General features: G+C 44.5%; 1 protein-coding gene across 3 annotated transcripts in view; it reads left to right on the forward strand.

Annotated features, from left to right (window-relative positions):
* The window catches only part of FRMD4A (FERM domain containing 4A), a 341454-nt gene that overhangs the window by 188774 nt on the left and 125351 nt on the right, over nt 1–27329 (forward strand). For all 3 annotated transcript variants that reach the window (XM_079778679.1, XM_079778678.1, XM_079778680.1), the window contains exons 5-7: nt 9440–9524; nt 24624–24680; nt 25603–25625. In XM_079778679.1, coding sequence (XP_079634805.1) covers nt 9440–9524; nt 24624–24680; nt 25603–25625 — 165 coding nt within the window. The remainder of the gene's footprint in view (nt 1–9439; nt 9525–24623; nt 24681–25602; nt 25626–27329) is intronic.

Below are 27329 nucleotides of genomic sequence, written 5' to 3' on the forward strand. Positions count from 1 at the left end.
CTTTTTTGGTGCAGATTTATTTCCCCCCACTTTTTCAAAATAGCAGTTTTACTGAGATATAATTCACATACTGCAACAATTCACCAGTTTAAAATGTACAATTAAATGGTTTTTAGTTCATTCACAGAGCTGTACAACCATCACTACATTCAATTTTAGAACATTTTCATCCCACACCTCTCCCTGAAACTCATTAGTAGCCACTCCCATATCCCCCACCTCTCCAGCCCTAGGCCATCACGAATCAACTTCCTATCTCTATACATTAGGGCTATTCTGGACATTTCATATAAATGTGATCAGACAATATGGAATCTTTTGTGTCTTCTTTCAGCATAATGTTTTTGAAGTTCATCTATGTTGTAGCATGAATCAGGACTTTATTCCTTTTTATTGCTGAATAATGTTCCATTGAATGAATATGTCACATTGTATTCCTCCATTCATCAATTGATGTCTGGTTTCTACTTTTTTATTATTGTGAACAACGCTCCTCTGAACAGTCATGTACACGTTATTGTGTGAACATGCTTTCAATTCTCTTGGGTGTATACCTAGGAGTAGAATTTCTGGGTCACAGGGTAGCTCAGTGTTTAGCATTTGATAACCTTCCAGCTGTTTTACCAGGTGGCTGCACTAGCAATGGATGATGGTTCCAATCTCTCCACATCCTTGGCAGCATTTGTTGTTATCTGAACTTTTGATGATACCCATCCTGGAGGGTATGAAGTGTTGTTTTATTGAGGCTTTCATTTGCCTTTCCCTAATGACTAATGATGTTGAGCATCTTTTTATGTTTATTGGACATTTATAGATCTTCTTTGGAGAAATGTCTCTTCAGATCATTTGTTCATTTTTAAAACTTTTATCTTTATTGTGGAAAGGGTTACAGATGTCCCCTCAATGTCATGTTCTCTTGAATGGTGTCTACATTTTCTCAGATAAGAGGAGAAGTAACATTATAGAGCAATGGAAGGAGGCTGAGCACACGTGCCGTGCATTAGGCTGTCTCCTCCTTCCTGGGGCTTTGCAACAACATTCACCAAGAAGAGGAAATGCTGGGCTGCTTGCACGTCACGCCTCTTTTTCAAGTGTCTGTGATGAGCCAAGTTATTTGTGAGTTGGGGGAACCCAGCCTTGGAGGAAAGCTTGGGGTGCTAGGAGGTTGCCAGCTGAAGGGTTTGTCCCTGAGAATATGCAGATGGTTCCAAATCGCTCCATGCTGACCCATGTTGACAACAGAGAGAACCAGGATGGGGTGACAAAGACCCAGCAATGCTTCTGCCATCGGCCTCGCGTTTTCCTGGTGGGCCACAGCAGGCACCTCACAGAACGCTCGCTCCTTAGGAAAAACTCTCCAAATACCCACTTGCAGACAGACCTCTAACAGCATGGCCGCAGGCAGAGCTCCTTCTCCAGCTCAGCACAAAAGCCGATTTTTCCAGAGAGCCAAAGGTTCCTATTTCCTCTTGGCCACCTGAGAACTTCAAACTCAGCAGGTCCCAAAGTCATTGTCTTTCCACTCTCTCCCACTTCCCAAATCTTCTGTGGTTCCTTCCAATCCGTGACATCGTTATCCATTCAGGCATCTAGGCTTTCAATGCTGAAGTCCTCCTTCCTCCAGTTCTTATGTGCATTCATTCTGCTGCCACTTCCAAAATCTCTCTGCCCTGACCTTTCCTCATCTGTCACCTGATCTATCGCACCCGCCTCCCAGGGTAGGTGTCACCTGGGCACCAGCTATGGAGGACCCTGGCTCTTGGAACCCCCACGACCCTGAGTCTCCACTTTTCAGCTAGCTGAGCAGCATAGGAACAAATGCCGATAGTTTGTTTTCCCTGAGAGAGGAGGCAGATGCTCCTATGTGGGGACACTGACCTTCCTAATAAGACCAGCCCCCGCCCAGCATCCATCACACAGGCGTACCTGGAGGCAGCCTGACTCCAGTCCCTCAGAGCTTCCCTGCTTTTGTTTAAACATCTCTACATTACATCTGTTTAACATGTGTACAGTTAGCCTTGTGGAAAAGGGGGATAAAACCACCTGATGAAAGAGACCGTGGAAAATACCGGCCGCCTTAAAGCCAAGTTTTAGGAATTCATCGAGTGGAAATATTAACCCTGTGTGACCGAGGGTCTAAGTTTGGCCTCCATGCCCGCCTGATTTGTTATTTGGCACTTATGTATTCTTCCTTTGTAAGGCATATTCAAAAACAAAACATCTGTGAGGGTGAGGGCAGAATTACCGCCCCATTCAACTGAATAGGAAAAATAAGATCCAAGTATATTGAATAATGTGAATTTGAACTCAGAGAATTCTGCTTCAGCCTTGAAGCCAGAGTTAAGCCTTTTAAATGAGATTTCTTCCTCAGAGGGCCTCAAGCAGTGTGACTGCAGGATGGAGGTATAAGAGCCCCACCTTCATCGACCTGCTCCCTCCAGCTCATCCATCAAATCCCCAGGAGTGATCACTGTGGCTTCTGGGTCTTAATAATGGCCTAAAAAGGAAAAAGGTCAGAGAGGATGGAACTGTTCATTATTCAGGATGATTGTTAATCTTCACAACAACCCTTGAAGCAGGTACTATTTATTATTCCTAATTAAAGATAGGAGGTGGGTGCCCAGGAATGTCAGGTACGTTCTCGCCATCATGACTAGTAAGTTATGGCATCTGTTCAGGTAGATCTGACTCTAAACCTTGGGCCCTTCCCCGTTCACCTTGTAAGTGACAAGTGACACTATGACTGTTTATCAGAGATTGCCATGGTCCCCTCTTCCCCCTTTGCAGAGAGGGCCAGAGGCACCCAACTCAAGATCTGTGACCTGGGCTCATCTGGCATTCCACACCTGCCATGTCTGCGGAGCCAGCACCCGGCAGAAGTGGTGCTGAGGACAGGTGCTCCCAGCACTGGGTGAAAGGCACATGGAGAGCAATCCCCCAGGCCTGGCATTCCTGATCAGCACTGCAGACTCAGACACCATCGGCAGAGCGTCCCTAAAGGGGAGACCCATGGTCACAGAGCTTTGGCCTGTTGGAAACTCCTCATTGAGTGAAGGAGGTGCAATCAGACATGTCTGTTGTCATCTCTTTGCCAATTCAGTCCAAACCCAGCTATGCACAATTGCAACCACTTCCTTACCCTGGACCTCCCCTCCCCTTGCTGCTTGGCACACATATATACATGTATACACACATATATTCATGTGTGTGCAGTACACACACACACACACATACACACATACCAATCACATACTTTTTTTATTTCTACTCCTCGGCTGCTGAGTGTAGTCATGAGGGAGCGGGGGAGGGGGGCACACAACTGCATGTGGGCACATGAATGATTGTGACTAGTCACAGAGATCATCGATTTTTCTAGCCAGTTCTGTTCGTGTGCCTGCTCATGGCCTCTGCATGCCCACAATGGCTTTCCTTCCCTCTTGCTGCAGACTCCAAACCAGAAGCTCACCCCCTTTGCTCCAAGAAGGCAACATTGCTTTATGATTTTGCAGAAAAAAACAAAAGCTAGTACAGTGAGCTCCATCAGCCTTCCATGCCCTTACCCACAGACTTAATTGTATCTGCCTCAACTTGTGGCCTTCTCACCCACCTACTGCACACACACACAGGAAGAGGAAGAGTGACCGTTGTCCCATCATCCAAGGCTGGCAGGTTCAAGTGTCCTCCAGGCCCAGTCCCTTCCACCACCTCAGAGAGCCTGCCCCCTTTCATCTCCTCTCTCCTTTTCCCTTATTAAACAGCTGCTTCTCCGTGTATCCCTACCCCCCCATGGCCACCTCACTCCCACCCCAACAGAAAAAAATTCCCCCCATGACTTGCATCCTCCTCCAGCTGCCACCCTGGGCTTCCCCTTCTGTTCACAGCAAAGGTTCAGAAGATGGGTCTGCACTTCCCACATCCCACAGAGCCCATGCTTTGTGGCAGCCCAGCTTCTGGTCCCATCACCCCATGGTCAGTGGAGGCTAGGACCCCAATCCCACAGGCACTTCTCTGCCCTCCTTTGCCTGAATCAAATGATGTCAACTTTCTGCCCCCAAACTTACTCTTCTTTCTGTGGCCTCTCCTTGTCTCTGTCATTGGCACCACCACCCATCTAGCCCCCCCCAAGCCAGAAACTTGGGCATCAACCTTGGTGTCAACCTGCTCTGCCCCACCTGCTCCCTTCTCTACCCTCAGTCACTGATTCCTGTTATGTCTGCATCTTAACTAGCTCTTATGTCCATCCCTTACTCTGTGCTCATCTCTGCTTCTGATCTTGGCCCCTTCAATCTCTCCTATATGTTTCCATGGAGTCTCTTTCCAAAACTTTCATCTGTTCTCCTACTCATAATTTTTCTGGACTCCCATTGACACACTAAGGATATCTTTGGCATGTCTGATATGATGTGACTTCTGCATGCCTGTCCAGCCTCCTCTTCCCCACCCCTTACTTCTCACACACTTTACAGGTAGCCCAGTGATCACTGTATGACTGAGATCCCATTCAATGAAGACCTTTGTTTAGAGCCATGAGGCAGGCTCCCCAAATTGAAGAATAATGACCCTCTGAGAGTGTTTACCAGGCAGACTTAAGAAATAGGTCGAGAAAAAACATAAGGGAAATTTACCAACCCACCTAAGGAAGTCTCTTGTCTTTTTTTATTTTTTATTTTTTTTGTCTTTTTAAAACCTCATCCCAGGATTTAGAGAGAGAAAGAGAGAGAGAGAGAGAGAGAGAGAGAGAGAGAGAGGCATTGATGTGAGAGAAACATTGATTGGTTGCCTCCCATTCGCTCCCTGAGCTTGTATGGGATGACACTCCACACAACTGAGCCACCCATCCAGGGCTCTCTGCCTTTTGACAGACACAAGTTTGTGCTTAGAATACATCCTCCATGTCTGGTTATTCCTTTAATTGAGTCTTCTCTGGCCAAGTGTCCCTGGAGCTCTGGTCATCTTCCCTGTTCATAGGAAAATAAATGGGGATGAGATTTGTCTCCTCAAATGTAGACTTTCATAAACAATGAACTGAAGTGGGCAATAGAAAAAAAGGAAGAGGAAGCTTTAATTCGGGAGGAGGGATTTTAGAGGCAGTTCATGGCCTGACTGGGTGTCTCCTGACTGTTGGAGACACCAATTGCTATTTCCTGTCACTCACAGGAACATGGGTGTAAAATGAGGTGCCTGCTAACCAGAACTTGCTAGATCCCAACTGGGTGTCCCAGTTAAGATTTCTGTGCCATTGAAATTCTAACCATCAGACATTTGGCCGCAGAAACTCAGTCTCACTTACCCTTCTCATTGTGGTTGCTCCTTTCTGCTACGAAAAGTCAGCTTCCCAAATGTGACATTTCTGTTTATTACAAAATGAAATCACTGGCCCATTTAATTAACACTTGCTGTAAATTCTCAGTGATTCCCAGTGTGCGGGGTGGATGTGAGAGGGAAGAGGAGGAGTGAGGGGCCAGAGTGGGGACCTGGCAGATGCCATCGGCTGCACAGTGTTCGGTCCACTGCAGTCAGAGGCTCCCACGACTTGAGGGCTTCAGGGCCTCTTGCATATGTGATGTGTGCAAACACATGACCTGGTGCATATTTAGTCCTACCTCAGACAGTGTGATAAAACAATCCTGGTTGGGGTCACCTGGGCCAGGTTTTGTGTGGCATTGCTCATGGAGCCCAAAGACCACTCTTGGCCCGGTATTCCTTTGCTTCAAAAAAAGCCCTAAGATCCAGTCCTGCCAAGTCTGCTGAAGAACCTGTTCAAGTGTAGGTTTTGTTATGGTTCAGGTACAGTGAGGCCAATAGACCAGGAGACAGCTGCCACTGAAAAGGCAGTTTGCTACTCGGAGTTCCCAAGAGGCACAGACACACCAGGCCAGGTGGACAGGGAACTGGGGGCAAGAGCCTCTGTTGTTTCTGGGGGAGGAATGGGTGAGGATTGGCTACTTTGAATAATTTCAGAGGATCTGGGCCTGAGGGGCTGTCCCAAGTTGTTGGTTCCTTGCCCTGGAGTGAGTAGGGTGGGTGGGTCTGGCCCTGAGTGTGAGAGCCCTGGAGAGGAGACCGGAGGGGGGTGGGCTCCGGATGGGTTGGTTTGTGTATGAGGGGTGTGCTCCCAGGTGAGTCCTTTACTATCTCTAGGAATAGGCTAATGCTGGGAGGACGGGCCCTCCAGAGTCAGTGAGGCCCGAGATGTGGGTATTAACCCATGGTTAGTACAGAACCAGACTTGGAATTGTCCATTCAGATTCTCTGAATCTACAAGAAAATGCTCATTTTGGGGGGTTTCCCCTGAGACCTGGAATTTTCTTTGTGAACAGAGTAGTAGTTAAAGAAATCAACATCGCCACCTACTGCCGAAAAGGTGTACCTTTGACAAGGCTTTCAGAAAAATAAATCAAAACTGGTTTAAAAAAAAAAGAGAGAGAAAAAATCGAAAATCTCTACTGTGAACTGAAACCACCATCATTTGCCATTTCCCCGGAAGTTTCTCCTCCCCGGGGCGTTGGGCCTTGGGGTGTGCACTGAGATGTCTGAGGCCCGTTTCTCTCTAGGCATTTTGACTGACTAGCTCTCTAGCACAGATGGAAAGTTCAGGATGAGTTGACTATCCCTGGTTATAGAATAATAATGTGACAGGCCTGGAACTCACAGGGTTTTCCAGGCTGTTTCTTGGTGATAAAGGTTAACAGGAAACTTTGTGTCAAGAGAAGATGAATTGCTTTCTTCATGCGAGAATATGCTTGTTATTTCCTCTACCTTCCTGCCTCTTGGACAGCCAGACAACACAGAACTCGGTGGAAATGAGTGTTGTTGCAAAAATAAAAAGGTAGAATTTGCCCTCTCATTTCAGTTTTCCATTATTAGAGAGTTGATAATGGAATTGTTATGTTTCCTTAATATACTGGTGAGAAAATTGGGGCTGGAGAAACAGAATGTCTTCACTCCTAAATTCTCAAAAATGAAAGCAAATGCAATAAAGCTGTAAGGCATTGCTTTGAAATGAAGTTACTCCAGACCCCACAGGTTTAGACTCACAATTATTATTACAGAGCTCAGCTCACTGGCTGTTGAACCCAGACACCTCTGCTGTCGTTTGGCTTTAGGAGTCAAGGTGGGCAGCAGCTCTGTCTGAACAACTTTCCATGTTAACAGTGAGGGAGGAGCAGGGGCAAGAGCTGGATGTGGAATATAAAACCCCGTAACCTAGAATTTTGTGACATCTGGGAAACCATGTGTTTCTTCTCCTTCCTGCATTGCCTTCATGCCCATTTCACTGTCCAGTAGAACTCCAGCCAATGGTGAGTGGAGAGTTTCATTCACAGATGCATAGTGAGCTCAGGTCCATGCCAGGCACTGTAGTGGTGCTGGAGAGGCACTAGGACCAGGAGGGAACAACAGCAGCCTCCTTAGGGGACTTCCCAGGGAGCAGAAAATTACAGGACCCTGAGGCAGTGCCACAGGCAGAGGGTGTCCTGGGAAAGGAGGCTTCTGTGGGGAGAGAGTGGAATCAGATAAAATGGGTGATGGTCCTGAGCCAAGGGCTGGAGTGAGTTAGGGTGTGGGAGATTGTTTGGGGGGCCAGTGAGAGGAATAGCTTGAACAAAGGCAAAAAGCAAGTTTCATCTGTAATAGCCACACCTGCAAGTCACCCAGCTGAACTGGCATTCTTCTTCCCTCTCATCCCCTTCTTCCCTCTCGTCCCCTCCTTCCCTCCTCTCCTGTCCCTTTACTCCCCTGGGTTTTCCCCTCCCTTCCTTCCTTTTCCATTTTGCTATTCTGACTACCCCTTTCCAAAAGCCCTTTACAGTGGATGTAGATTTCAATTAAATCAACTTTAACGTATTTTGCTTTGAGATGTAGAATTTGCTACTGCTTTGCAAGTCTCCATTATTAGGGAACTGAAAGTTATACAACTGGACAGTTCTTCTGAGACCACCACCACAGATGCTACATGGAGGCATCCACATCCTACGGCACCGGCTCTGGGAGGCACATGCCTTCATTCATTCATTCACTCATTCATTTACTTTTGCAGGAGAGGAGGTGTGGTAGAGGTCACCCAGACTTCTCATTCCCAGGCTTTGCAAGAATGCGGGCCATAAAGTGATTTCCAAAAATTCTGTAGACTCTTACGTGATGGTAATTGTATTGATATCTGTTGATTGGAAATACCTGCTAATACTTTAAGTGAATTTAAATTTAAATGAATCTGTAATGTATTACAACAGCCTCCGTGCACATTTGAAAAATGATAGAACACATTATTTAGTCAGTCTGTAGACAAAAGATTGCTAACTGGTGGACCGTGGACTTGACCTAGCATATGGACATGTTTTGTTTGCCTTATGTAATGTTGGTTTATTGTTTTTGCTGTTGTTATTGTTTTAATCTGAATCAGTTTCCTGTACCTAAAAGCAGTAGATTTCTTAGATGTAGAACTGCTGACCAAGTCCTGCTATCTCCTTTTACAATCTGGGAAAGAAGCCCAGAGAGATTATGTTACTTGTCCGAAATCACACTGAGCTGGGACCAGATCACTGGCCTCTTGACTTCTTCCCCAGGATCCTTTCCATCATCTTATAATGCTGTTCTAGAACATTATACCATTCGTTTCTTCTCTTTTCACCTGCAGTCTACTCTTGGTATCCCCAGTTTCTGCGTGGCAAGTATCCAGGGCCCCCCAAGAGTTGTCACACCCATTCAGAGCTTCTCCTCTTCCAAGGCTTTGCATTTCATCCATCTCCTCTTTTCCCTCTCATCACAGCACCTACTCTCTTAGTGCAGCTGATCCTTATCTAATTAAGGGATTTAATAAACTCTAAAGTCAATGTGTAAAGGTGCACTTAATGTAAACTTCAATAATTTCAGCATGTTTCATCCTGAAAAAAAAGTCCTTGAGCTCCATCTAGATAAAAATTCAATTCTCGTGTGGCTTAATATGTATTAATACTACAGCATTACACGTGTCACAGTCCTCTGCATGTGCAGAAATCAGACCACACTTCACCACCTTCGGGAAGACAGGTCATAACCATTTCTCAGAGAATATGGCCCCTGGTTTGATTAAGCAGAAGAAACTATCTTTTGAAAATCCAGCTCAACAATGATTAGGACAAAAATGTACTGTATTGAAAACAAATAATGTTTTTGTTGTTTTTTTTTAAATGGAAAGCAGGTAAGGAAAAAGAAAGTTGATGGTCGAGTGTAAGCCCACTCTAAGAAGCTGATGGCAGGCCCAGTTCTTTGCCACGATAAGGGCTATCAGGCATGATGGTCCTATAAATGGAATCATATGAAAATAACCAATCACTCCTTTTTCTTGTGTTCATTTAGGACGGGGAGCACTAGTCCTCATGTCAAATCCTGTAGCTCGGAGAACAGTATTTATCTGCTTGGTCGGTGCTTCTGTGATTCATCTGCGGTTTTTCTCTTCCAGGTTCTACATAGAAAGCATTTCATACCTAAAGGATAATGCCACCATTGAGCTCTTCTTTCTGAATGCTAAGTCCTGTATCTACAAGGTAAGAGTTTCCCATTGGAATCTGAAAGTATCTTTTGAAGCTGGAAAGCCCAAGTTGTCTCTCATGTGATTTTTAAGGCTTAGTAGGAGTAACTTATAAATTAATTACTATAAATAAATGACAACTTCATGAAACTAGAGCTACCAGTTTAATAGTGTGGTTTTGGCCCTTGAGGTGCTCTTTAACCTGATCTTAGGGGCCTCCTTAACCTGACAACTGGCACAAAGAGGAAATCTAGACAAGTATGACTAATGCACTAGTCATCTTAGGTCTCACTAGTATGAATGAACTTATAACCAAATGCATTTATTTCTCACCATTTTTAGACTTTCTAGCAGCATCTCTCAAAGAGATGCTATTGGACTTAGAGTGAGACACATTTTTTTAATTGTTCTAAAATACACATAAAATTCACTATCATAACCATTAATATATGTACATTTCACTGATACTGAGTGCATTTACATCATTATCACCATCTTCAGAATTCTTTTCATCTTATAAAACTGAAACTCTGTACCCATTAAACACGTAATTCATTCCTCCTCCCACTAGACCTTAGTAACTACCTTTCTACCTTCTATGAATTTCACTGCTGTAGGTACCTCATATAAGTGGAATCAAACAGCACAGGGTGGAGCAAAAGCAGATTTACATTTGTTTGTGTGGAAAATAATACAATAATAAATAAATAATAATACAAAAATAAACTCTGTGTTTCATGTACTCACAACTATTTACCTACTTTTGCCCTGCTCTGTATTTGTTATTGTGTGACTGGCTTATTTCACTTAGTATAATATCCTCAAGATTAATCCATGTTGCAGCATGTGTCAAAATGCCCTTGCTTTTTAAGGCTGAATAATATTTAATTATCTGGATATACCATGGCCTGTTTATCCATTCCTTCATCAATGGACACTTGGGTCACTTTCACCTTTTGCTATTGTGAATAATGCTACTATGAACATGGGTTTATAAATATCTGTATCGCTTTCAGTTGTCTTGAGTGTATACCCAGAAGTGTGGTATTGCTGGATCATATGTAATTCTGTGTTTAATCTGAGAAGCTGCCATACTGATTTCCATAGCGACTGTACCAATTTATATTCCCACCAACAATGGATAAAGGTTCCAATTCCTCCGCATCCTTTCCAACACTTATCTTCTGTGTTACTGTTTTTTTTAAATAGCCATCCTGATAGTGTGAGGTCTTATCTTGTTGTGATTTTGATTTGCATTTCCCTAATAGTAAGGTTGAACATCTTTCCATATGCTCAGTGGCCATTTGTACATCTTCTTTAGAGGAATGTCTATTCAAAAACAGTTCTTAATTGGGTGGGACAGTCCTTTGCTCTACACCCAGATCCCCCATATGCTAATAGTGTTGCCTTTCATTGGAGAGCCCACATGCCCACACGCATTTCCAGCAAACACCCCTTCCCTTCCGGGAAAGAGGTGCTTGCAGAGCACCCCCTGGGTTGAGAACCACCACTAGGAGAACATTTTTAAAATAAACAGCCACTCTGCTGGCCCCCAGCATGCACCCTGTGTCTCACTACTGCAGCCCTCAGCACACACGCCACGTGTGCTTGTTAGCAACATAAAGACAGGTGATACCTGCTCAGGTCCTACAGTGACAGGCTGGGTGCTGAGTGCCTTCCTGAAGTTGTATGGCTGAATCTTCACAGCACCTTGAGGGGAATACTACTTTTTATCTCTTTTTCCCTGTGAGGAAGATGAGGCACAGGGAGGTTACAAGATTCGTCTGAGGTCACATATCTACTGAATGGCAGTCTCAATGGGGTTGAGCTCAGTCACCTGCGCCCTGGAGGGCATACTCTCCTCAGAGTGGAAGATGCCCTGCATCCAGAGAACTTCAAAGCCAAGTACACGTGTTATAAAATGGTCAGTGGTTGTATTCGAAGGAGTCTGAGGAGTTTCCCACTGCCTATATTTTCACATTTTGACTAAACCCAGTTTTGGGGGATTTCAACAACCCATAACCATTCACACACACACACACACACACACACTCACACACACACACACACACACACACACACACAGTTGAAATGGTGTATCAGCCATCACTTTTCCTTCTGGAAGTACTTCAGCACTTTCATTGCACAGAATAGTTTTACCAAATGCAAATATTCAAACTAATATTTGTAGTGATCAAATTCAGTTCTGTGAGAGGACTGCACTTGGTGACAGCTACTGAGCCAGGGCTTACACTGGGCTCAAACCCAGTGGCTCAAGACTAAAGTATTTTGAGTTTTTGCTGAATGGAGGGAAAAGTCCCTAAATGTAGTTCCAGGAACGTTCAGGTTCCTTCCTTTCTCCAAGCCCTTGTTTTCTCATTATAACGTGGAAATCATAATACCAAATTTACATGCCTTACAGATTGTAAGAGTAACTGCTGCTTTTTGTTTAATGAATGTAAGCACACTTTGAAATGGTCAGAAATAAAAAGTGAGCACTGTCCACCAGATGGCAGACGTGGGCAGTAAATGTTGGGAAAGTCACTGACCTGATGAAACCACACTCAACCCAGGCAAGTACAGAATTACCCCAAACCATGCTTGTTCAGGCAGCTGGGTGAAGGGAGAGAAAGTTTCCCTCTCGGGGTTGTTCAGTTCAATCTAGTCACAAATGCTGAGCTGGAGCTGAAGCCTACAGTGCTTCTAGAACTCTGGGATTCATGGGAAATAAAAACAGGATAAATCCTTCCAATGAAATACCAGGTTCCCAAGTGAAGGTGATGATGCATACATTTATGATCACGATGCCCACAGCAGCAGTCTGCCTATTGACATGGGGGAGGGTGTCAGTTCAGAACCCAGCTGCCTTGTCTCCAGAGTTATCCTAGAGCTTGGCCATGCCAATGACCCAGGGATGGCTGTTCTGCAGTTTCTATAGGACACCAAACAGCATCATGGATGACCTGTTTCTCTCCCTGTCATCAAAAATAATTTGCATAAATCAACACTTACAGTTTATTTTTACAATGTTCACATATATTACTTTATTTGAGCCTCATGAGTGAGGTTGAGCAGGACAAATTAACTTTCAAGAGGAAGGAAACTGATGTCAGGGAGTTACGGGACTTACTCAGAGACAAAGGGCCTGGTGTGACCTATTGTGCACAGCTGTAAACATGTAAAGGCCTTGGGAGTTTCAGTAGTTTCAGTAGCACAGTGATTGTGATTAGGAATTTAGGTTTGGTGTCTGACAGACTTGGGTTCCCTTTCCAGCTCTGCCTCTTAGTAAATGCAAAAAGTGTGGACACCTTCTGTGGTGTCTCCAAGCTTAATTTTCCACTTTGGTTTGCAAGGGTATTAAAAGACCCTACCCACAACCTTCTTGAGAAAATCAGGCGAGATAAAGCATGAATGTGGATAGCACCCGCCAGGCACTCTGCTAGCTCCTGTTGAGATAGCAGTGCTCACTTGGGTTCAGGCCCGAGGAGGTGTTTATCTTGGCTGTGATCTTCTTTGAGTCACTCACGCTGCCCTGGAGCCAGAGGGTGGTGCCAGACATAACCTGTAGATGATGCTGATACCACAGGCTTCAGTTGACACAGCACAGGTTTAATATCAGCTCCCTTTCTGTTTCTTGGGGAATGAGTCCTATAGCATGCTGGAATCCAAGTCGTTCTGATAAAATAAGCTGTTTAGAACCAAGATGGCTGCGTAGGTAAATGCCAGTACTTGCCACTTCCCACAACTACATCAAAATTACAACTAAAATACAGACAACCATCATTCAGAACCACCAGAAGTGCAGGGCCTACAACTAGAGAAGTAAAGAAGAAACTACATAGAGACTGATAGGAAGGGCGGAGGCACGGTCCAACATATGGCATTATTATAATCGGGAAGGATTTAGTGGCTGTAGGGTCCCAGCCCCACACCAGACCCCTATCCCAGAGCTTGGAAGAGAAGTCCCCATAACTTTGGGCTGTAAAAACCAATGGGTATTGGAGCTGAGTGACACAGAGGCTGCTGGAGACCCAGGGAGTTCCTCTTAAAGGGCTGGTGCACGAACTTATATGGTCCCTCTCTTCTTCTGAGCTCCAGCTCTGGGTAGCAGCATTGGGGGAACCAGGGACATACTGGGATGTACTGGATTGTTTGGCATCAGGACAGGATCTCAGGGGTGGCTTTCTCCCAGACAGGGGTGCTCGCAGGGGTCATTGTTCCTGTGCTGGGACCTCCCCCAGTCGCAGAGCTGACTCACAGCCATATCTGAGTTTCTATCAGCATGACTTACACTATTTGCTCCTACCTGGTGATTCCCTGAGACCCCCGCCCCATTGAACTTGCAGCCCCATCCTAACTGTTTGCAGAGGCTTTTCCGTATGACTGGCCTGACCTGGATCAGGCTTCAGACTTTCCAAAAATCTCTTAAACAAGTAGCAGCTGGTGTCAGCATGCCCCATACCTATCATAAGAGGCCCAAGACACAGCACTAGCACTAGCCTGCCTCACCTGGACATTTCCAAGCCCATTACAAATAGCAGCCATCTGCTGATAGCTTCATAGCTCCTGCTGGGTACTCCCAGGCAGTGGCTGACTTTGCACCTCCCCAGGGGCCCCAAAGCCAGTGCACCTGGTAGACAGCTTCAGATCATACCAGATTACAACTCTGCACATCCACAAGCGACACACTCAAGGGGCAGATGCAGTAAGCACCAAAGCCCCACTAAAGCAAGTTCTTCTCCATAGGGGTGTCTCCTGCACCGTAGCTCCTCCACTGTACTTGCAGCTAGTCCTCACAGCCAATTGGCCTGGAGGTCATCTCCTCCCAGTGACGCCAACAGCAATCAAGTGGTGAATAGCAAACAAGATTGTGCACACACCCACACAGGGGTGCACTTAGAGTGCCCAGCTCAGGTAACTGGGAAGGCTGAGCAACTGGGTCCTACAGGACACCTACTACACAAGGCCACTCCAGAAATTCCAGGAGACACAGCAACTCTACCTAATACATAGAAACAAGCACAGCAAAGCAGCTAAAATGTGGAGACAAAGAAACATGTCACAAATGAAAGAACGGAAGAAATCTCCAGAAAGAGAAATTAATGAAATAGAAGCAAGCAAATTACTGGATACAGAGTTTAAAACAATGGTTATAAGGTTGCTCAAAGATATGAATGATAACTTCAAGGGACTCAAAGAGAGCTTCCAGGGACTTAGTGAGACTTTCAAGGATCTTAAGGAGAATTTCAAAGACATGAAAAAGGACCAGTCAGAAATTAAGCATACATTAACTGAAATAAAGAGTAATTTACAGGGATTCAACAGTAGAGTAGAGGATTTCAAGAATCAACAATTTGGAATATGAGGAAGAAAAAACACCTAATCAGAAGAGCAAAAGGAAAAAAGAATCCAAAAATATGAAGATAGTGCAAGGAGCATCTGGGACAACTTCAAGTGTACCAAAATTTGAATTATGGGGGTGACAGAAGGCGAAGAGAGAGAGAGTAAGATACTGAAAACCTATTTGAAGAAATAATGACAGAAAACTTTCCCCATCTGGTGAAAGAAATAAACTTACAAGTCCATGAAACCCAGAGAGTCCCAAACAAGAGGGACCCAAAGAGGCCCATACCAAAACACATCATAATTAAAAGGCCAGGGATAAAGATAAAGAGGGAATCTTTAAAAGCAGCAAGAGAAAAGCAGTTAGTTACCTACAAGGGAGTACCCATACAACTGTCAGCTGATTTCTCAGCTTGGTCTTCCTCTTTTACTAGGGGCCCAGTGCACGAATTCATGCACCTTGAAAGGAACTGTGGGCTGTGAGAGGTGGCTGCTGGCCCTGATCTCCCCTAAGAAGCAGGGGGAGGTAGAGAAGCCCTGAGGGGTGATCGGGACTGGCAGCTGCCACTTGCACCCACTGAAGGTGCCGAGCGATTGGGGCCAGTGCTGGACAGCGGCTGTGGGTGTGAGCAGCAGGTCCAGCAGTGGGTGCGAGCAGGGCCGGCACTGGCAGCAGGTGTAAGCACTGGGTGGGAGCAAAGAATTTTCAGTAACCACCAGAGGCTCGCCCCAGTGACAGCTACCGGCACCTTGCCTTGGTTTGGTGCCCCCACTCACCTGCTCCACCATCCTTCCACGGCTGATGACAGCCATGTTCGGCGCACCCCCCTGGTGGTCAGTGCACGTCATAGTGACCGGTTGTTCAGTTGTTTGGTTGTCCTGGCTATTCTGCCATTTGTCTATTTGCATATTAGCCTTTTATTATATAGGATTATATTTATTGAGATATGCATTACCTATGGACACAGACATTAGGGTAGTGAACCAGGTGGAGAGGGGCAATGGGGGAAATAGAGGGGCATCTGTAATGCTACTCGCAACAATAAAGATATTTTTTTAAAAATAAGATATTTATTCCTGCTTCTTCTAAGTCCCTGTTTCATTCACTTTTCAAAGCATAAATATTTATTTTTACCGAAGTAACATATAACCCAGATATTAATGTAGGCAAAAATAGAAGGCAGCAGGAAAAGAGGAAGACCAAATATGAGATGGATTGATCCATAAAAGCAGGTGTAGGTGTGAGTCTACAGGAGCTGGGCAGGGCTGTTGACAGGACACTCACATCACTCACTCATAGAGTCACCTATGACACAGTTTAAAAACCAAATGGTTCTAAGAGGCTTTTTATGGAAAAAAGCTTCACCCCTAGTCCTACCACTTTCAACCACTTTAGCTGTTTCTTCTGGTATTTACCTCTCTATTTCTAAATAATTGACACAGGGCGTTATTCCTTGATTTATCCATTTTAGATTTATTGAGTTCCTGTTAAGATAGGTGAGGATTAGGGTCTCCTATACCAGTGGTCGGCAAACTGCGGCTCACAAGACACATGTGGCTCTTTGGCCCCTTGAGTGTGGCTCTTCCACAAAATACCACATGCAGGCGCGCATGTACAGTGCAATTGAAACTTCGTGGCCCATGCGCAGAAGTCGGTTTTCGGCTCTCAAAAAAAATTTCAATCGTTGTACTGTTGATATTTGGCTCTGTTGACTAATGAGTTTGCCGACCACTGTCCTATACAACCATCTACACTCTGCCTTTCCCATTTTCCCAGTGTGGTGATAGCGCAGTCCTGGGAGAAATCACAGCCGTCAGCATGACGTTATTATGACTAATCCAAGCAGCATCCTATGTTTGTGATTCTTTTTTTAGATAACCAGATGTTTTACCTAAAGGTGATAATTGCCTTGCTGTTACTTGTTTTGTTTCTATGTCCCCATCATTGCTTCCCCAAAAGCTCTACCCAGATTCCTAAATGCATACCAATATTAATTTCCACATGCATCAGGTAATTCACCAGCTCGCTTTGGTTTGGCTTTGGTTGTTTCTGCTTTTTTGTTGTTTTTCTTGGGCCCTCCCTTTTGGAGCCCTCTGTCCTCTTGCTCCAGTCTGGATGTGGCATCATTCACAGACCTCATGAAAGACACCCTTTCCCCATCCCATCTCAGCTGTGGGGTGGGTTATTTGTTTACGGAATCCTGAGTCTTCCTGTGTTTTGTTTTATACCATCATTTCACTGGACAACCTCCTCCAGAAATCCAGAGAAAATGCATACGGCAAGGAAAATGTTTGGGTCCTTGCAAATCTGAAAAAGTCTTCTACCTTCATATCGGATCAGTAGTTTGACTGTATGTAAATACATACAGGATGACGATTTCTCTCAGGGTATCACAAGTGTTGCTTCAGAGTCACCTGCTTTGATGCCTCATCTCTCCTATTTTTCATCTCTGTCTTTTTGTTCTATCTTCTAGGAGATTTCATCAATATTATCTTTAATCTTCTCTATTGACTTTTTAAACTTTGTTGTCGTGTTTTTAATTTCTAAGACTTCCTTCATTTTATCTGTTTTTTTTTTCTTTTTATGCATGTATATTGTTCTATTCTTGTCTTTGAATCTAATATCCTCTTATTGTCCTGATAATATTATCATGGGTGTTCTGTCTAGTTTTTTTGTTTGTTAGTTTTGCTGTTTGTTTATCATGGTTTGTGTCTCTCATTAGGAGACTGACTTTCTTGATAATCTGTTGACCCTGGTCTGTTTGTGGACATTTATGAGAGAGGCACTTAAAAACTAACTGATGCTCCCAGGGCCCAGGAGGGGGTGGTCCCCCCTGGTGGGTGTCCCTGTGGAGGGATCCATTGGCAAGCTGGTTCTTTCAGTGTGAACCCCCGGTATCAGTGTCCTTTCTTTGTGGCTCTTCATTCTGTCCAAAGGAGACCCCCCTCCCCTCCTTCTTGCCCAGGGAAGGCAATGGCCTCCATTCAGGGTATAGATGCCCTTTTAATCCTTGACTTTCAGTACTCCTCATCCCAGCTTCCTGTTCATCTCCAGGGAACAAACCTTGGGTTTCTTCAACAGCAAAGAAGTGAGAAACGGGTTTTTGTTTTATCTTTTTTCCCAAACTACAATATCACCTTCCTACCTTCCACTCTTTCTTCACCAGGAGGAATTAGACCCATGCCCAAAGTGGGTTTCTCTCACTTTCCCTGCTTTCCAGCCCCCGTATTGCCTACAAAAGGAGCAGGAAAGTACAGTGCTAACCTATCCAAGTAGCAAAAAAATAGACTCCAGTAATGAGAAAGCAGGGCTGTAATTGTCTGTCTGAGTGAAGGAGGAGGGAGTACAGAATGCGGCCACCAACGCCCACTCGCTCCAACAGCACTTCTGATGTGTTTTAACTCAGCTAAGGTGACATGTGGGTGACGGGAAGGAAATTTATGACCAGAGGATGGGGAGATTAATTTAGAAATCTGTCTGGTCCCATGGCAAACTCCCCTGGGAATTGTGCCTGGGGATGTTATGTGTTCCCTGGGAAGCGACACGAGAAAGCAGAGCTCTCCTGCCAAGCCTTCCATCGGGTTCTCTCCCTCTTGGATGTCAAAAGGAGAGGCCCATCAATCAGGCTCCCAGGAGACAGTGGACATGTCACACTACACAGGCGTGATTGGGTGGACATGGATTCTCATCGCAGCTCTGTCCCCACCTTCAGGCTGCAGGATCAAATCCTGCCTACTCTGAGTTCTGCACTGACAAAGTGAAATTGATGTCAAACGTTAATCACCATAATAATTTGCAGTAGCCTTGCAAACAATTTGTGCTAGGACATAAAATGTCAGTGTCTGTTTAGTTTTTTTTTTTAAAGATTCCCATAGAATATAGAAGTTAAAGTTATAAGGGAAATCTGAGACCCAGCCCCCAACACTTATCACAGAGGCAAGAAAATTGGCTCCCACACTAAAAGGTCTTCTATCTCCATTCAATTCCTTGTAAGAGTAATTTGATACTTATGTGATTTCAGTCAGGGGAAGTGAGGGACTAGTCAAATAACTAACTGTGTAATTATGAATTTTATGTTCAAGCGGTATGACCCTGTCCAGACTTCCAGGGATCAACTGTTCACTCTGTAACTATATTTGTCAAATTTAAATTATGCTTTACCTCAACCCTTATCCAACAATGATCGCCGAGGAAATAGGACCCATGGTCACCATCTGAAGAGAATGGAAATGTGCCTCTTTGGGTTGGAGGAAAAGTTGGCAGGAGCATTTTTCTGAATTTTTATGATCACCTTCCATGACTGGTCACTGAACTAGTCACATAGTCAATGCGCAGTAAATTGTTTTTGATTGATTACTTTCCAACCCCAGGGAGCAAGGATTCACTTATTTCCTGGGAAATTATCAAGTTTGGTGCCTACCTGTGCCCACTGAGAGCAAGCAGATCATGTCAGAAAAGAAAAGGTTTAAAATTCCCGTGTTAGGTGTGCTGGCGGGGGGTGGTGGGTGTCTTGTCCAACCTTCTTTTCCAAGATTTTTACATTGGTCTGGGAGCTTCACGTGTTACTGGAGCTTAAATATTCAGCCATGGGCAATGCTTGCCACTTAGCTAAATACCATCACTCTTGACAAGATTGAAATAAGTGGTCTTTATCTAAGATCTTCAAAGGGCTTTGCTAATGAACAGATGATATCATCGCCTCTGAAGATGGGAGAAACACAGCCCAGAATCAAGTCCCATAGGACAAAGGAACCAACATAAAGATTAGTCTCAGACTTATAGTATCCTATTCCTTATCTCTTAGTATGATTATTGCAGGAGTAGTGTGTGCTCATTATCACAGAGAGAGGAAGAGAAGGCCCTTCATTTTCAACTGTAGAAACAAACTCATGTGGACTCATTATTTTGGCTGCCCATGACCTCTAAAGGATTCCTAAGGGTCATGAAATGGTCTGTGTGCAGTGGACAGCAGGAGCCATCCTTGAGCCACAAAATGAGATTGGGGGCCCAGCATGAATGGCATGTACCCCAGTGGATCATTAGACAAACATGAAGTGACTTGACTGATGAAAAACTGGCAAAGGGCTTAGAAAGAGGAATTGTGCAAGATCACATCAGTCTTATCATGCACCACAGCTCCTGTTTGCCTGGGGGCGAGTTCTTGTAGTCATTATGAGTTGTGCAAGAAGGCGGGGCAGTTACACAGCCACAAGGAGGCAAAATGTGGGCATCAGAACCCACTTGGATGATACATATACACACACACACACACACAATGCTGCCCACCTCTTTAAAAAATACATAGCTCACTGAAGATTTCTATGTATACCAAAAGTGCTGGAGAGCAGAGGCAAAACTGTGGAGTTCAGATTATCTATAAACACCAGTGACCGAAAATAAATAATACAGACATGATATTTGTAGTGGGTCTTAGAGTTTCCAACTCACATCTACATTTATGCCTCATCAAACTCAGTAAAATAATTGGAAAATAAATTGTCATTCCCGTTCAACCGAGGAAGAAGGTGAAACTCAAGACCATTGATTTATTCACTGTCCCACATCTGTTTGGGAGTTAGAACTAGAACCTGGAATGTTCAGGTGAGCATAGAAATTACCTTAAGGAGGACGGGAAGAAACGATACTCTTTAGAGGTTTTATGGGTGAGAAGTAAGGTGGTCACAATTGGTAGAATTCATTCAGAAAACCTTTGGGCCAGCCCTGTAAGTCATTCTGAATGGCCTTTGCAAAGGTCCTCACTGGAAGCTTCTCGACCTACCTTGTGGTTGTCAGTCATATTTTGTTATAATTATCTCATTAATCTTACGTGAAAGTTGGGATTTCTGTCATTCCTGACGATGGAGGGATGCTTCTCATTAAGATTCTTGGTTGAGTGGAAAGACCATCACCACGTTCCTTGGTGCCAGGGGAGCATGATGAGATCCTCCAGCTCTCAGGACTTTTGGAGACAGTCCATAACACCTGCCACTTAGGGTTCTCATGGGGCTATTTGTTCGGAACACTTGGAGACCCCAAGGTGGAAATCTTTCTGAGAATTGTTGGGCATTATGCTGCTGACAAATGACCTCAGGCCTCTTCCTTCCAACTGCCTAATCACCTGGGATAAAGCCATGCTGACTGGGAGGGAGGGAAGCCATCCCCAGCCTGCTCTGAACACATGCACACACCTGCAGATAGTCACACTTTGACCTTCCCTGCCATCTTTCAAAAGATTAAAGAAAGCAGCACACATTATTCAGTAGTACGTGAAACAGACACCCCCAAATGCACACCAAATGGCCTCAATAACTACCAGACATCACATTCCCTTCTGCCCGCACTACTCCTCTTACCAGTAAGGCCCAGGATTAACTATCACATGGCCACCAGAACACCATAGATTCCCGGGAAAGATTACAGCTCAGCAGGCCCTGCTGACACTGATCCTCAGGCGGTTCTGAGAGCATTGGGGACCTGGGTGGTGCCAGGTGAGAAATGCCCATAGATCTTCCCTGAAGGGTCTTCTCCTGGTCCCCCTCCTTCTTTCTCATTTTGTTCCCAGTCAAAGAAAAACCCAGCATCCAGGAGAGTATGGGGGTTTTGCACACACTCTTTCTGGTCCCATTCAGTTTATTTTCTCTGCTGGAGCAGAAACACATGGAAGAAACCACCTCTGGTTGCCCAGAGAAGTCAGATGAGAAGAAGGTAGAGTCATCTCTTCCGTGTTATATAGTATCTAAGAGGAGGATCCCTGGAAACTTGTATTCACTCTTCTCCACGGGGAAGTCAGCTTCCAGGTTTTGAAGTCCAATGGGAAATGTGTGATGTGGGCAGAAAGTCTAGAGCAAGCATGTCAAACGCACAGCCAGCAGGCCGCATGGGCAAGTTTGACATGCTTGGTCTAGAGCTCTGTGCCATCACAGTGGAATTTTAAAGATAAAATCAAGTGGCAGGGCTGGGTGTAAAAAGGGAAAAAGTTTTATTACAGTAGACATCAGAGACTGCAAGATAGAGAAGTTTTTTCTTCACAATTAGGAACATGTCTTCCCACTGTTCCCAGACCGATTCTTACACACACACCATGTAGATCTCTATACTGACTTCTCTGAGCATAGACTAGCTGATTCTTGAAAGCAATCAAAATTAAGTAGAAATGATAAGTCATAATGCAGCTCTCTTTTCCATCAGATTTTGCAAATGTGTGGGATGGCTGGGCCACTCCCTTTGTCAATCCTTTTCCTCTACCTGGCCACGTTTTGATCCTCGCTGTGTTTCCTATCTTCAATGGAAGATGGTTAAGGTCAGAGAAAGTGAAAACTCACCTACTTAGATTTACTAGTTCCCACTTACCCTGAGGACAGATATGATGAGAAAGAACTTGGGTAAATCAGATCAGGCATTTAATTGTGCATTTTCAGTAGCTTTAACTCTGAATAATAGTACATTACAGTTAATGTTCACCAACAGATTAGTGTCCAGCAGTCTTTCTGGGAACTGCACAATAGACTGTGTAAAATCAAATCAAATAAAAAAGACTTCTGTCTTCCCCACCCTGCTTCTCTCCACAGTGGAGCATTCTCATTTAGTAAATGTGTCAAATCATGAACTTAAAGCTGTGTTCTTGGTTTTGAGTTACACGTTAGTTAAGCCTCACCTTGGGTGTTAAATATTAGCCCACCATTGGCCCCTGGCTGCAGTGTAGGTGTAAATGTTTGACAGAAAAGTACACATCACAATACACTAACAGGTACACGTGAGCGATTTGGAAAGCTGGTTGGTGGGAATGGAAATGAACATAGAGTAGAAATCGTCCACCGTGGAGACCCTGGACAGTGTTTCTGTTAAATCATTTGTGTGCTGTTAAGTGATTTACATTCTCATGGCACCTGGTAATCCCAGAAATTCGATTCCAGGCATTCGATTCTCAGCACTGACAATCTGTGTCAGTGACAGCAGCCTTAAAGCTCCTTCAGCCGACTACGCGTATAGAATTATTGTCCCCTTTCTTCCATCTGCTCTTGTTAGCTCCCTTAGCCCACACTTCTAAGGCATTCAGTAGCAAACATTACTACTATTCATCTTTGAGATTCCTAAGCCTGAAAGAGGTGGAACCATATCCTTCCCGCAAAAGATACAGGTTTGCTTTAGTGCATTGTTTTGCACAGGTGCCCATTCTGGACCACACACACAAAATAATTAGAAACCTCCACGAATCCGAGTTTAGTTTATAATTCAAATGAAAAGTGACTCTTGTTTTAGCTACCACTAATGATAGATGTGGTTCTGAAAATATGTTGGGCTAAGACAGTGTCCCAGTTGGTGTGGGGGATGCACACCCTCAGGAAGGTCGCACACTGGACAGGAAGTTTGGGGTTGTCTCCAGCCCTGTCACTGCCACTAAGGCCTCCTGACTTTGGGCAAGTCCCTTACAGTTTTGGACTTCTGTTCTCAGCGTAATCAGGGGCTGGGCTAGCTGTGTCTAAGTCTGTCCTCACTCTTTAACTTTCTGTGCTGCAGTCACTGCAGGATCTAGAGATGTGAGAAAGGTAACAGTAACCTGACAACAGAAGCATCACGTTGGTTACTTTTCCTATTATTCTTCCATGGTGATGGACTCCAGGTTTCCTTTCATCTTTAAGATCTGAACTCCAGGGTGTCCCCCAAAATCTATACACACTTTAACAGCTCATAGCTCAATTTTGAAAATGAAATGTCTTTTAATAAACACTGCCTTTATAATTATTCAAAGTGTGTGTATACGTTTTGGGGGGACACTCTGTATATTACAATACAGAGTTGTGTGCTTTAATTTGTTAAGAAGGTAGGTGTCATGTTAGGTGTTTATACTACATACACACAAAAAAAAAAAAGAAAAAAAAAACCACACACACACACACCCGAAGGGTCTCAAGGAAAATTTTGGAGGTGATAGATATGCTTATTACTTTGACAGGTGTATGCATTTGTCAAAACTCATCTAGTTATAGATATTCAACACGCGCAGCTTGTTGTGTGTATCAGTTATACCTCAGTAAAGCTGTTCAGAAAGGAGATATGAACTATACACATATTGAAAAATATATATTACATAGAAGAAAAAATATATATTAATTTTTTTCCCCAAAAGTTTTATGTCCTTTTAAGACCATGTCCATAGATCATGATTAAACATTTGGGGGAAGGACAAGTAAGCCAGAGCATTTTTACACTGGAACTCCGGAAAGAGCTGACCCATAGAACTGGCTGCAGTGTCAGCCCACAGCTGCCTCGCACTCCTGAGTGCAGGAGATAAGGGTGGTGACCGAGGAACTGTATTCTTAATTTTTATTTTAATTTAAAGAGTCACAATCCCATTATAAAGTTTCCTTCAATAAAGTCTTACTGCTGGTTCTGAAGTAGAGTTTACAAAGAAAACGCAGTTCATTATCAAGCAACCTTACTCCATTGACTAATCGGATGAACAGATTTGTAACAAGCTGGGGACTGACCCACTCCTTAATTTCTCCTGAAGATTTAAAGATGACGCCTTAGAGACGACTGTGCAGGCCCCGGCACCACTGGGTCCATTCTGCCAAGAGCCATACAAAGGATGTCGGGAGCTCTTGGGGCCAAGTAATTCAGAGGCGTTGCCTCGGGACCCAGCGATGCTCATGCGTGTTTGAGATTCTGGGGAGCCCTTCGGGAAAAGCTCCTTTTAGGGAGATGGCAACTTCTTTAGGGAGAAGTTGCTGTCTGAGTAACAAACCTTCCTTGTCGTTTGTTTCTTTGCAGGAGCTGATTGATGTGGACAGCGAGGTGGTGTTTGAATTAGCCTCCTACATTTTACAGGTAGGTAGCCCTCCCCGCCTGACCACACCCAGAAGAAGAGGCATAAGACTTAGTGCACAGCCAGCTGCCATTCCACAGCTCGGGGCCTCCAGTAGCTTAGCCACAGCGGGAAAAGAATTATTAGGGACACTACATGAAGGCAGTAAATAAGAGCTCTGGTATTTCAGAATGTTAAGACAGCATCTGTACAAAGGAAAATCACGTGTGCAACCTGAGCCTGGGGGGAGCAGATCATTCTGTGTCCCCATTTTCTTCAGCTTGGCCTTCTCCCCAACTCTGGAGAAAGCCAAGTAAACAGCAAGAATTAATTGCCAGGACAATCACTTCGTGCGCTCTCTAGAAAGACAAGGAAAAGACCTTTTCTTTATGCAAAAAAGAGATACACCGAATATGAGCAACATTGGTGATATTAGCAACGCTGCAGGATGAATAGGAATTATGTCATCAGCTTATCCCTTCAACAAAGATTTCTTGAACAAGTACTTTGTTCAAGGCATTCTAGATTCATAAAGGTCCACGGTCCCTCCCATCCTCCACGTCTTTAGTTCATTCAGAACATAGCCACACTCCAAGGCAGAACCACGAGTAGCACGGAGACACAGACCGTGCTGCCCAGGCACCCACTGATTGAAACTCTTTGAAGTAGAAAAAGTAAGAGCAGGGCCCAGAGGTGGAAACTTGCAGTTTGCCATTATGAATCACGACCTTTGTGTATAACTTTCTGAAGTTTAGTTTAGGCCCTTATATTTCAGTGGCAAATGCACGCGCCCCTTCTTAGTTATGTTTCTGTAGCAGATGGGGCCAATGGCAGCTTAAGCTGCACTTATTCAGCAGAGGAGCGGTCGTGACCATAGAGTGCATTTCATCGTGTTTAACAGGGAACCGGGATGTTTCACAGATGTTGAATTTTTTTCTTCCACAGGAGGCGAAGGGAGATTTTTCTAGGTAAGTTTACAAAAGTTTTTTTTGCTTAAAAATGCATTCTGTTGCATCTCTATTAAAAGAACGTATTCTGCCCTAGCCGGTTTGGCTCCGTGGATAGAGGGTCGGCCTGCGGACTGAAGGGTCCTGGGTTCGATTCTGGTCAAGGGTACGTACTTCAGTTGCAGGCTCCTCCCCGGCCCATGCCTTGGTCAGGGCTCGTGCAGGAGGCAACCAATCGATGTGTTTCTCTCACTTTGATATTTCTCTCTGTCTTTCCCTCTCTCTAAAAATCAATGGAAAAATATATTCGGGTGAGGATTAAAAAAAAATTTTTTTTTAAAAAAAGAAAGTATTCTGCCTTTTGTAGGAGGACATTTTATAATAATAAAAATTTATGATGAGATCCAGCTCTCAACTTGTCTATTGAAACGCATACATCAGGCATACAAAATACAATGATAGGGAGGATATTCTGTACTAAATAAGCCGAGAGGCTGGCTACTAAAAGGCTGAGATGAGAACCCTGTGTCACGCATGGCCATGGAATGGAGGTTTGCCAGTTGCCCGAGTGTCTCTGTGAAGCCCCAAATCACCACGGTGGTGTGAATAAGGCCGCAGATAACCCTGGCAGTCCTAATACAGAAGTTGACATCTTTATTTTTCTCTCTCTCAGTTTTAGTTCCTGACCCTCACGAGACAAATGCTACACCACAGGGGGGTTGTGTTCCTGCAAGTGTTACAACATAATACCCCTCCCCTCCTTTTACTTTTCTTCCTTCATGTGTCACGTTAGAGACGACGACAGAGACAGCCTCCCACTGCGGAGCCTGCGTGCTGCATTCATACTCCTGGAGAAGCACACACTTCAGTCCCGACATCGTTCCGTAGGCACCGCCCGCTCACCAGCGTGGCTGAAATGCCTCCCAGTCTGTCAGGGTCATTCCTGGAGCCTTCACGGAGCAGGTGGTTGTAGCTCAGAGACAGACCTTATTCCCGGGATTCTGTTGTATCCAACTCCCACGGGGAGCCCAGGATAGCCAACTCTTTGGAATCAAGGTCTAGAGGCAGAAAGACCAAACCACATGTACAAGAGAACAGAGCATTGAGGAGGCATAGGATTCTGACTTTTCTCATGCTTTGGGCATTTGATCTGTAAATGCAGCACTAACTTCCTCAGTTGGTGCCCTGCCTGTACTGGTCCAGCTTTGTCAAGTTCATGCTGACTGGTTCTTCGGGTTTTAGCTGCTTTCTCTTTCCTCTCCTGTGCATTTCTAAAGCTTTCCAACACAACGTGAGGTATATGTTCTCATGCAAATATCTCAGCAAAAGCAAAAAAAGTATTTGATAACCTAAAACAAGGATTGGCAAACATTTTCTGTAAAGGGCTAGACAGTTAACATCTTGGGTTTGCAGGCCAGACAGTCCTATTGCAATTATTCAACATCCCTCTCTCTATGTGCAAAAGTAGCTGTAGACAGTCAGCAGTGTTCCAATAAAACTTTCTTTATAGACTTGAAAATTTTAATTTTTTATACATTCCCATGTATTACAAAGTATTATTCTTTTGATTCCCCTCCCCAACCATTTAAACATATAAACACGCTTAGCTCACAAAGCAGAGGACTGGGTCTGGCCAGTAGGGTGTGGTGTGCTGACCTCTGACTCAAAAAGGCAGTCCCTTCAGCTCAGTTTGAATGTTCGCATAAGGAGACCTCCAGCCCCTTT

The sequence above is a fragment of the Cnephaeus nilssonii genome (genome assembly GCF_951640355.1).
Source record: "Cnephaeus nilssonii genome assembly, chromosome: 1".
Lineage (NCBI taxonomy): Eukaryota > Metazoa > Chordata > Mammalia > Chiroptera > Vespertilionidae > Cnephaeus > Cnephaeus nilssonii.